The sequence below is a fragment of the Gallinula chloropus genome (genome assembly GCF_964237585.1).
Source record: "Gallinula chloropus genome assembly, chromosome: 11".
NCBI lineage: Eukaryota > Metazoa > Chordata > Aves > Gruiformes > Rallidae > Gallinula > Gallinula chloropus.
This window is the reverse complement of record NC_140096.1, coordinates 4,804,126-4,816,199: the sequence shown is the minus strand read 5'-3', so window position 1 is coordinate 4,816,199 and position 12,074 is coordinate 4,804,126. Positions and strand designations below refer to the sequence as shown.

Genomic DNA, 12,074 nt, shown 5'->3' with positions numbered 1-12,074 from the left:
GGGTGCCTTGGGGTGAGTGGGCACCCCGAGTGGCAGCGGAGCCCCAGCAGCCCCAGTGTGGCCACCAACACGCTGCTCCAGCAGCCTGGAAACCTCTAACCCAGGGGTGAGACTGAGTGGCTGTGGGACAGCTCGTGGGGCCGCTGGCTCCTTTGCCACCCACACAGCACTAACCCTGAGCTAACCTGCCCCCTGCCCCCTCGCATGGGATGGCTCCAGCAGCTCACCCAGCTCAGCCACCCTGAGCCTTCCTGGGCTGTTTGCTCCTGTTTCTGCTTGGGTGCTGGCTTCTGCCCCTCATGCTGCACACACCTCTCATGCCACACACACCCCTTGTGCTGCACACACCCCTCGTGCTGCAAACACACACCCCTCGTGCTGCACACACCCCTCGTGCCACACACACCCCCTGTGCTGCACACACCCCCTGTGCCACACACACCCCCTGTGCTGCACACACCCCTTGTGCCACACACCCCCCCTGTGCTGCACACACCCCTTGTGCCACACACACCCCTCATGCCAAACACACCCCTTGTGCCACACACCCCTCGTGCCACACACATCTCTTGTGCTGCAAACACCCCTTGTGCCACACACCCCTCATGCCACACACACCCCTCGTGCAACACACACCCCTTGTGCCACACACACCCCGTGTGCCACACACACCCCTGTCCTGCACACACCCCTCGTGCCGCACACACCCCCTGTCCTGCACACACCCCTTGTGCCACACACACCCCTTGTGCCACACACACCCCTCGTGCCACACACCCCTCATGCCACACACCCCTTGTGCCACACACACCCCTCGTGCCACACACACCCCTCGTGCCACACACACCCCGTGTGCTGCAAACACCTCTCTTGCTGCACACACCCCTTGTGCCACACACACCCCTCGTGCCACACACACCCCTGTGCTGCAAACACCTCTCTTGCTGCACACACCCCTTGTGCCACACCCCCCCCTCGTGACACACCCCCCTGTGCCCTTGGGCAGAGAGGCAGAGCTGGCAGGAGGAGGGCAGGATGCCGTTGGGGCAGGTGGCAGAGCCGTGAGCGTGGTGCAGCACAGCCCTGCCACACCAAGTGCCCTGCAGCCCCTGCACCCCTGAGCTGCACCCCGGGCCGGGGCAGCTGGGCATGGCCCTGCCTCTCCCCTCCCTCCCAGCAGGTGCCCTGTCACCCTGTGCTGCCCTGTGCTCTCCCTTCGTGCTTTCCCACTGGCAGCAGAGCTCCTGGGGGTAACTCACTGGGGCTTTTCCCAGTCAATAAATGCACCGGCTCACAGGCATCACGTCCCTCCCTGACCTCTGCCACTGCTGGAGAAAAGGGAGGTAAAGGGAAGTGGCAAAGCTCAGCCCTCCCCCTGCAGAGCAGCTTCTTGCCTCCCCATGGTGTTTCTGGAGCTGGGCCATGGGGAACAACAAGTTGGGCCTGTTTTAGTATGGGAAAGACTCAGATTTTAGCCTGGGGAAAGGAAAGGGGGGAAAGAATCCATGTGGATCCCATGAAAAACACTTACCTGCCCTTGCTCCTGGCTGAGTTGGAGGCTCTCTGCTAAGCAGTCCTGGAGAAATCCTTCCCAGAGTGGCTTCAGGGCACCTCCACAGTGCTGGGGGGCTGGGCTGGGGCTGCTCCAGTCCCAAAAGGCAGCGTGGACTCCTTGGTGCTGTGGGAAAGGGCTGGATGGAAGCAGCCACCCAGCTCTTGTCATCACAGGGACACTCCAGGTGCTGATGCTCTTGAACTGGCTTGGAACAGGGTCTGTTTTTCCATCTGCCACCAAACCTGAAGTGCCTGGGCTGGGTGCAGCAAGACAGGGCTGTGAGGGACCTCAGTGCCCCTGGTAACCAGGGTTGTACCCTGCTCTGTGCTGGATGCTCCCCAGTGGGGAGCTGAGTGCCATGGGAATGCAGCAGGCTTCTGCTCCTGCTCCAATGAGGGGGGGGGCAAGGGCTGGCATTCTGCCTGATTTGGGGGTTTGCTGAGGGATGCCAGTGCCCAGGGGCAGTTGGGAGGGCTCTCACCTCAAACTGACCTCCAGCATCCTTAGATGAGAAGCAGGGCTGAGACCACAGCGCTTGGACAGCTGGCACAGCTCCTGTTGCAGACTCACAGCATTGATTTGCAAGGTCCACTTCTTGTTCCCCTCATCTTTCCTCCAGTACCCCCTGATGCCCAGGTGGGATTTTGGCGTGTGTGGTGCAAGCTGCAGCCCCTGCAGTGGGGCCAGGCTTCCTGAGGAGCACCAGCATCACAGGGACTGGAAAAGCCAGCTTCCCCCGCCAAGCCTGGGCAGGATGGGCAGACATGGACCCATCCCAAAGCAGGCAGCTTTCCCAAGCCCCCACAGAGCCGTAGGCAGACTTGGATGGGGATTTTTTTGGCTGGGGATCTTAGCCCACAGACCAATGCATCACGTTTCCATCAGCAGCAGGATGCATCCCAGGTCTGCCTGGCAAATATGCACCTGTCTCATATTTTTGGCTGGAGCTTGTACTGCTCCAACATGCCTCCTTAGAGGAAGACACATGGATCCCACAAGGATCTGTGGTGAGCAAACCTTGGGGAGCTCCCAGGTCAGGGTTGGCAGCAGCAGCACCAGGGCTGCTGGGGAGGAAACAAGATGGGCTGGAGACACAGCAGCCCTGACCTTGAGGACTGAATGCATGCAGGATGTGTGGGACCCAGCTCTAAGCCCCCATCAGCCCTGCCACAACCCAAACCTTGCAGCTCCTGGCTGTCAGTGGCCCCAGGTCTGTCTGCTAGAGACGTGGCAGAATTGCCTGTACATGGATGGAGCCACCCTGCCTGGCAGCCAGGAGGAAGGACCAGACCTGCCTGCATCCCCCTGGGCAGCAGGGTTATGTCCCCTCAGAAGGGGATGTTTCCAAGGCATTCATCAGCTCCACCAGCAGCAGCAGCACGTGGGTGTGGGATTAGCCCAGAGGATCTCCTTGGGTTAAATTTAGGAATCTGGAAGGTGTTGCTGGGCAGCTGCCAGCTGGGGAAAGCTCTCCAATACTGCAGGGCTGAGCTCTGCTGAGCTGTCCTGGTTCCAGGAGTCACACAGACCCACCCCCTCCCTGAGCAGCCCCCTTTGTGGGGAGCATGATGTCACACAGTGTAGGAAACAGCTTGGCCAGCTCAGCTCACCTGTGCTGGCCCCTGGGAAAGGTAACTCTGGCCTAGCTGGAACCAGGACATCCACCCCTTTTTCCATTCTGGCTACATCATGCCCAGAACTTTCATGTTCAGTTCATTGGTGTGGTTCACAACACCATTTACACATGATACACCAACAATTTATGAGCTCTCCTCACCTCTCAAATCAGATCCCCTTGGGGCACACACTGGACATCACCCACCAAGTGCACCCAGGTCCCTGAGCAAAAAGCAACCCCACAAATGGGTTTGCCTTTGCCTGAAGCAGGAACAACCCAGACTGTTTTCCCCAACAGGTTTTTCATGTGCACTGCAGGGACTTTATCCCCTTCCACGGGTCTGTGGGAGTTTGGATTGAGCAGGACCAGGTCGATTGGCAGACCCCCTGGAGTTAACTCACCCTGTGGCTTTGGCTAAATGCATCTCCCAGTTTTTTTAGGGTTCCACCACCCAGTGCTTTTAGCATAGTTAAAATGCCAACCTGTGTGACCTGTCCTAGGGACCCTGCTCTGGCAGGGGGTTGGACCCATGAGCTCTGGAGGTCCCTTCCAACCCCTACGGTTCTGTGAGCCTGTGATCAGGTCAGAGCATCCCCAAAGCCTCTGGGACCACGGGAGCTGCTCAGATGGTACACAGCTGGGTCAGAGGCTGCACAGTGAGAACCACCCTGCACAGGCAGGGCAGCTCCAGCCCTCAGAACCACCTTATTGCCCAGCTGAGCTCAGGTGATGGGCATAGGGCAGGTGTCTCCCACCCCAGGGCTGCTGGCAGGGGTTCCCTTTGCACTTCCTCTGTGTGTGTGTGTGTGTGTGTGTGTCCCAGCCCTTGGCAGCTGCTGCCTGCCCCTGCTCCTCAGGTACTTGTCCTGGCCAGCTGTGACATGGATGTTACTCAGCCCCTCCATCCTCATTCCAGAACATGAGATGCTGGGGGCAGGGTGGGGGGATATGACCACCTGGGGACTCCTCATGGGGGAGATCAACCCACCCCTCTCTCTGATCTCAGCAGGGTAAAAGGGGACGAGGAGACAGACCCTCTGAGAGCACCTGAGATGGTGGAAGAGCCCAGTATCACAGAATCACTGGGTTGGAAAAGACCTTTGAGATCATCAAGCCCAACCATTCCTGTCCTGTGCTGACCCATATCCCTGAGCACCTCAGGGGCCGTGACTCAGCCCCCTCCCTGGGCAGCCTCTTCCAGCACCCAATAACCCTTTCAGGGAAGAGCTTTTCCCTCCCATCTGAGCTGACCCTGCCCTGGGGCAGCTTGAGCCCATTTCCCCTTGTCCCATCACCTGTCACTAGGGCAAAGAGACCAACCCTCACCTCTCTGCACCCTCCTGGCAGGTCAGTGTAGGTGGATGTAGATGGACCCTCCTGGGTGCCCCGAGGCCAGCAGGCAGGAGCAGAGTGACATAAACAGCAGGTGGCTTCTCCAACACCTATTTATCATGGGACAAAGCCAGGGGTGGAAGGAGTCCCCAGCAGACCTCTCCCATCACACGTAACCTGTGAGCCCACCACTTCACTCCATAAATACACCAACCTGGGCAAGGCCTCTGAGCTCTGCCCACCACGGTGTGCCCGAGCTGGGCCCCTCTCAAGGCTGCTCCCCGAGGCAGGGTGTCGTGGTTTTACCCCGGCTGAGAGCAGAGATCCACACAGCTGCCTGCTCCTTAAAGGAAAAGAGCAGGGGAAGGAGAAAAGGGGGGGAGGGGGGTGTGAGAGGCACGGGAAGGGAAAAGGAAGGGGCAAATAACCCCAAACCCAAGAAACTGAAAGGCCCGTGGGTTGGGATAAGGATAGTTTACTAAGATAACAGAAAGATACAATATAACAATGCTAACAGGACTTTAGAGCAAAAATATATGAAGCTGTTGGTACACAATGCAGTTTCTCACCAAACCCAGAACTCAGGCCGTGCCACCCAGAGCCGTCCTGGAACCCGACCGTCCCCCAAGAACCGTGCGTCCCGGAGCCGTCCCTGCTCTTCCTCCCAACGGCCCCCCGATATCCTGGGCAGGGCATTAATTGGCATGGAATACTCTCTTTGGCCAGTTGGGTCACCTGTCCTGGCTTCATCCCCTCCTTTCTCATGAATAGAGAAATACGAAGAGCTGAGAAAGTCCTTGACTGTCTGACAGCAACTAAAACATCAGGGTGTTATCAGCACTGCTTTCATTTTAACTCTCAAACACAGCATTCCATCCGCTGCTACAAATGAAGTTAACTCCATCCTGACCAAAACCAAGACACAGGGACACCTTTGGCCAGCAGCAGGTCTCTGGTGACCGCTGTGGCGTGTAACCCTGCAGCATGTAATGCTGTAGTGTGTAACCCAACAGTGTGTAACCCCACAGCATGTAACCCTACAGCGTGTAACCCTACAGCGTGTAACCCCACAGCATGTAACCCTACAGCATGTAACCCTACAGTGTGTAACCCTACAGCGTGTAACCCCACAGCGTGTAACCCCACAGCGTGTAACCCTACAGCGTGTAACCCTACAGCGTGTAACTCCACAGCATGTAACCCTACAGCATGTAACCCTACAGCGTGTAACCCCACAGCATGTAACCCCACAGCATGTAACTCTACAGCGTGTAACCCCACAGCATGTAACCCCACAGCGTGTAACCCTGCAGCGTGTAACCCCACAGCATGTAACCCTACAGCGTGTAACCCTACAGCGTGTAACCCCACAGCATGTAACCCTACAGCGTGTAACCCCACAGCATGTAACCCCACAGCGTGTAACCCTGCAGCGTGTAACCCCGCAGTGTGTAACCCTGCAGTGTGTAACCCCACAGCGTGTAACCCTGCATCATGTAACCCTGCCTCCTGTAACCCCACAGCGTGTAACCCTGCCCTGCACCCCAGCCTTTGCCTCGGCAGCCCTGGATCACACATCAGCGCGGTGCAGGGCTGCAGGAGCACCCAGCTTTGGGGAACCCCATGTCTGCCACCATCACCAAGCCCCAACCACCCCTTGGTGTCACGGGGGCACAGAAGCCGCAGGGCCAGCCTGGGGTACACCCCACCTCCACACCAGGAGCCCCAGGCAGCCCGGGTGGGGCCACGGGGCTGCCCCACAGCAGCCAGGGCTGAGGCTCCCGCATGGCACGCTGGGCGCCGGGGCCTGCGGAGACGGCTCCTTCGCCCCACGCAGGGCGGGAGAGCCGAGGCCGCTCTCCCGGGGGGCGATGACGGTTACGGGGCGGGGGGGACGGGACACAGCAGCTGGGGGTCGCTGCGGGAGGGGGGACGATGGTTGTCGCGGCGGCGGCGACCCCGACCCTCCACGCACCACAACACCCACCACCTGCTCCCGCGAGACGCATTTAAACGGCAGCCGCTCCACCAATCGCCACCCGCCGCGGCCGGGAGTCCCCGCCTCCGCCGCCAATCCGCCCTCCCATTGGTCGCCGCGGGTGAATTTTAAACCCTGCGGCCCTGCCCCTTAGCAACCGCATCTCTACCCGCGCGCTGATTGGCCTGTGCTTGGGGCCGCCCCGCGTTCTGATTGGGCGACGCTCAGCCAGTGCTGGCCGGCCGCTGCCCAACTGCTATTTTCAAAAGAGCCGGGGCCGGCTGCGGGGTGGTGGTGCCGGTGAGTGCGGGTCGGGTGCTTGGCGGGGGTGGGCGCCGGGGGCCCCCTTGGTTTGGGGGGCAGGGGGTGCCGGGGGCCCCTTGGGTGGGGGAGGGGGTGCCAGGTGCCCCTTGGGGGGGGGGGTGGGGGGGTGCCGGGGGGCTCCTTGGTTTTGGAGGGGGGTGCCGGCAGCTCCTTGGTTTGGGGTTTGGGGGGTGTAGGGTGCCGAGGGGCTCCTTGGTTTGGGGGGTGTAGGGTGCCGGGGGGCTCCTTGGTTTTGCGGGGGGGGGGTGCCGGGGGCTCCTTGGTTTTGCGGGGGGGGGGTGCCGGGGGCTCCTTGGTTTTGCGGGGGGGGGGTGCCGGGGGGCTCCTTGGTTTTGGGGGGGGGGGGGTGCCGGGGGGCTCCTTGGTTTGGGGGGGGGGGGGGGGGTGTGCCGGGGGGCTCCTTGGTTTTGGGGGGGGGGGTGCCGGGGGGCTCCTTGGTTTTGGGGGGTGCGGTGTGCCGGGGGCTCCTTGGCTGGGGGGGGTGGTGCCGAGGCGGGTGGCAGCGGGGTCTGCGCCCGGGGGGTGGCCGCTGTGCGGGGGCTCCCGCTCCCTCCTGCTCCCATGCGGGTCCGGTACCGCTTCCGGCTCCCGGGGCGGGGGGTGCAGGGGTGGGTCCTGCTGCCCCAGGGTGTTGGGGTTCCCCACCCGGTGCTGGGGGTGAGGGAGTGGGGCAGTGGGGGGTGCGGGCAGCCGCCTCCGGGCCCAGCAGGGCGCTTTTGGAGCGAGCGCGGGGCCCTTCCCCGCACCCCCAGCCAGACCTGCGCCCTCCCCCGGGGCGCTCAGGGCGGGGGTTGGGGGTTTGTCCTGCTGCACGACACCCCCCGGGGCGGGCAGGTGCCCCCGTGGCTGTGCCCCGGCCCTTGAGGGTGTCCCTGGGGGCTGGCACCCCCCTCAAGCCCTGCTCTGCTCCCAGCCTGGTGTACACACTGAGAGAGAGAGAGATGCCCGTGCCACGCAACTCCAAGGTGCTGAGCACCAAGCAGCCCCGGGCGGCCAAGGTGGGCCTGGGTGTGCAGAATGTCAACCCTGAGAAGGTGAGTCCCGAGCTGGGCAGGGGGTGTGGGGGGCTCTGGAGGGGGGAGCAACAGGATGCCCCATCTCCTGACACACTCTGTTGCAGGAAGAGATCTGTCAGGCCAAGAGGTCTCCATCCTCACCCCAGGGTGCACCCAAGAAGAGGTCAGCGTTTGGTGACATCACTAATGTGAGTGCGTCTGTGGGACTGTTGGTGGTGTCCCCTGGGAGCTCTGTGTGGGGCTGGAGGGCTGTGCTGTGCCCCGTCAGGAGGAGAGGGCTCCCTGCAGAGCACACCTCACTTCTTCCCCCTTCTCACCTGAACAGGCTCACAAGAACCAGGTGGTGGCAGGGAAGAAGGAGGCAGTGAAAGTGGCACCACAAAAAGCCCAGAGGGTCCCTGCTGCCCTGGGGGTGGCCAAGAACAACGAGATCAACCTGAAAAAGTGAGTGGCTGTGGAGATGGTGACAGGGACCCAGGTGGGGGGATGCTGCAGGGCCAGCACCTGCAAACCTGCCCCGTGGGGAAGAACAGGTCTTTTCAATAGTCTGTGGGGACAGGACAAGGGGCCTCAAGTTGGAGCACAGGGAGTTCTGCACCAATATTTGGAAGAACTTCTTCATGGTGAGGGAGCCCTGGGACAGGCTGCCCAGGGGGTGTGGAGTCTCCTTCTCTGGAGAGATTCCAGCCCTGTCTGGGTGCCGACCTGTGTGACCTGTCCTAGGGACCCTGCTCTGGCAGGGGGTTGGACCCCATGGGCTCTGGAGGTCCCTTCCAACCCCTATGGTTCTGTGATTCCAACATAAGACTCTAAGAGCTTCTGTGGGAATATTTTAGAGGTAGTTTAGTGCCTTCCTGAAGCTATGGAAAAAGCCTTTCAGCAAGGCCTCCTCCCAGCAATAACTTACGCTCTTGTCCTGTCCAGGTCAACAAAGAAAACTCCCCCGACAGCGGCTCCTGCAGAGCCCAAGGAGGATCCTGTGCCAGAGGAGCCAGTGCCTGCACAGGTACTGAAGCCCTCTGCAGAGAGTGCAGGGACCCTGGGCTGCACCCTGGTCCCCAGTCACCTGGGGTGACTGGTCTGGTAATGGTGCTGGTCTGTGGCTGCTGCTGGTGATACACCAGGCAGTGTTTTGGACCTTAGAGATACATGGGCCAGTGTGATGGGAATCTTGAGGGGGGGGTTACCTCCCTCCCACCTTCTTTCTTCAGACCTCCCAAGGAAAAGAGTGGGATGGGGGCTCCTGGGTGATGGGGCCAGATGAGGAAGGCGGGTGCAGAGGTGCAGCAGCCTTGCCCTGAAGAGGTGACTGGCAATCCTCAGAACTCAGGTCCTCCCCTTTAACTGCTCCATCCCACCAGGTACCACCAATAGAGGACATAGACAAGGAGCAGCTGGGTGACCCCTATGCCAGTGCTGAGTATGCCAAGGAGATCTTTGAATACATGCGGGAAAGAGAGGTGGGTGCTGCCTGGCTGGGGGGGGTGAGCTCTGCCTGGGGAAGGGGTGACTGTGTGGGCAGGGCCACCCCCTGGCCAGAGGCTCTGAGTACCTGGTGGGGACCTGCATGGGGCAGGAGGGAGGTGGGGCTTGTTTGGGGGTGGTGGTGTCTGGCACATCCCTGACAGCTGGTACCTCTGCAGGAGAAATTCCTGCTCCCTGACTACATGGCGAAGCAGCCGGACATCAGCGGGGACATGCGAGCCATCCTGGTGGACTGGATGGTGGAGGTGCAGGTATGTGGGCATGGGGAGGGGGCACAGCCTTCTGCAGGCAGCCCCCCACCCTTCCTGGGTGCTACCTCAGTATGCCAGCAGAGGCTCCTGTGAGTGTCCTCAGTGCAGAGCTGATCTTCCCTCTCCCCACACTGGGGATGAGCCTGCATTCCTCCTCCCTCTGAGCCTGGCCCTGTGGGCACCTCTGCCCCTGTGATGGGGTGGACCTGGCTTCTCCTGACACCCCTCTCTTGCCTCCCTGCTGCATTCTTGCAGGAGAACTTTGAGCTGAATCACGAGACGCTGTACTTGGCTGTGAAGCTGGTGGACCACTACCTGGTGGAGGTGGTGAGCATGAGGGACAAGCTGCAGCTCCTCGGCTCCACCGCCATCCTCATCGCCTCCAAATTTGAGGTGACTCCTTGTGTGCTGCCTTTGGGTGCTGGGGCAGTGTGGGCTGGGCCTCCCTGGTCCTTGTGGGTGGTTGGAGAAGGTTAGGTCCCTATGGTGCAAGGCCACTGCCCTGAGAGCTGCTGGAGTAGCACGTCTGGTCTGTCCTTGTGTTACCCCTCCCTGTCACAAGGGCAGCAAACACAGTCCCAGTCCTGTCTGCTGGTGTCACTGGAGACCTGGCTCCTCTCTGCTCTGCAGAGACACCCAACTTCACCTTGAGCAAGGCTTAGAGTCAGGGCCAAGGGCTGGGGCAGCGTAGGCACCACACACACAAGCCATGTGGTGGGGTCTGGCAGGGGATGAGCGTTACTGGGATGATGGCCCATAGGGTGCTGAGCCGCTGTGCCCTGGCAGGAGCGGTGCCCACCCTGCGTGGATGACTTCCTGTACATCTGTGATGATGCCTACAAGCGGGAGGAGCTCATTGCCATGGAGATCAGCATCCTCAGCACCCTCAAGTTTGACATCAACATCCCCATCGCCTACCGGTTCCTGCGGCGCTTTGCTAAGGTGGGTGCAGCAGGGGGGGCAGGCTGGGGTCAGGGTGTCTCCAGGCACCTTGTGTGACCTGTGGGGGGGCTCTTTGCATCCTGGGCTCCCAGCTGACTGCAAGGAGGTCACAGCCACGTGCTCCTCCAGAAGGGGTTGAGGGGTGAAGATGCTGGTCTGTGGCAGGCTGGGGGTGTGGGAATGGGGTCCTCTGCCTCACAGGCAGCACTCTAGATCCTAAAAAGGCTGGGGTGGGGAGCAGCATTGCTCAGGAGGCTGAGCCTTTCCCTGCCTGCCTGGCTCTCTGTAGTGTGCCCGTGCCACCATGGAGACGCTGACACTGGCCCGATTCCTCTGCGAGATGACCCTGCAGGAGTACGACTATGCCCGGGAGAGCCCCTCCAAGCTGGCTGCCAGCTGCCTGCTGCTGGCCCTCACCATGAAGAACCGTGGTACCTGGGTAAGCACCTGCCTGCCCTGCTGTGTGTGTCCATCTATCTGTCCCTTCCACCTCCCCATTCCCCCCCTAAGGCAGCTGGTAAACACCCCAGGGGTGCAGGGTTGGGTGGAGCAATGTCTGGGGGTTGTGCTCTGGGGCTCTATTGATTTGAGGGGGCTGGGGAAGGGAGATGGTGGCTGGTCCTATCTTTGAGAGGACCCATCTCAGCCTTGCTGTCCCTGTGCAGACCCCCACCCTGGAGTACTACAGCGGGTACCGGTCCCAGGACCTGCATCCTCTGGTGAAGAGGCTGAATTTCCTCCTCACGTACCAGCCCCGTGACAAGCTGAAGGCTGTGCACACGAAATACTCTCACAGGTGAGCATCCCATGGCCCTGCCTCATGCCTGCCCCCCCACCCCTGCTACCCCTACCCCTGGTGGGAGGGTGGCACCACCAACATGCACCCTTGGGTGTTGCAGAGAGCTGGGGGGGAGGCCCCATTGGAGGGGTGTTAAGGCTGTGGCTGAGCTCTAAGCCAACGTGGCTCCTTCCAGGGTCTTCTTTGAGGTTGCAAAAATCACTCCCATGGACATGCTCAAGCTGGAAGAGATCCTGAAGAGCTGCTAGCCCTGACTCTGTAAATAGCCTGTAAATAGCTGGGTGTTCTCTGGCAGGGGGGCACTGTGTACATAAAAAAAAGTCACTTTTAATGAGGGGAGGGGGGTAAAAAAAGTCATGTGGAGCTGTCAATAAAATATTGTTTGTCTTAGGTGGTGGTGGTGGCTGCTGGGACAGGGGTAGGGAGGGTGGTGGAGGTTATGCTGAGATTTCTCTTGCTGTGTTTTGGGGCAGAGGGTGACAGCAGGGTTGGGGGGGGGTTGCATGATGAAGAGCAGGAAGGGGCCAGATCCCCATCACCCTCCCCAGATCCCTCACCTTCTGGTAAGTAACGACACTACACGAGCAGCAGCAATGAGTATCTCTTCTCCAAATATTTACACAGCTTAAATACCCACCTGGGGAAGGGGGATCTTTGCTTTGGCCCCAGCTTGGGCACACGTTTTGTCAGCCCAAGCTCCTGTAGTGACCTGGCTGGGGGCTGCACTGGAGGTCATGCCACACTGCCTACAGGCTTACACCACTTCTGCTTCAG

At 60.6% G+C, this 12,074-nt stretch overlaps 1 protein-coding gene across 1 annotated transcript; it reads left to right on the top strand.

Moving 5' to 3' along the window:
* Positions 1-7,748: 7,748 nt before the first annotated feature.
* On the top strand, positions 7,749-11,570 carry CCNB3 (cyclin B3; the record flags this gene model as incomplete). The annotated part of the gene is made up of 11 exons (XM_084269340.1): positions 7,749-7,841; positions 7,928-8,011; positions 8,149-8,267; positions 8,748-8,829; positions 9,185-9,283; positions 9,467-9,559; positions 9,815-9,952; positions 10,346-10,501; positions 10,791-10,940; positions 11,167-11,297; positions 11,476-11,570. The coding sequence occupies 11 exons, from the start codon at positions 7,749-7,751 to the stop codon at positions 11,546-11,548; spliced, it is 1,218 nt and encodes a 405-aa protein (XP_084125466.1). The 3' UTR covers positions 11,549-11,570.
* Positions 11,571-12,074: the final 504 nt, after the last annotated feature.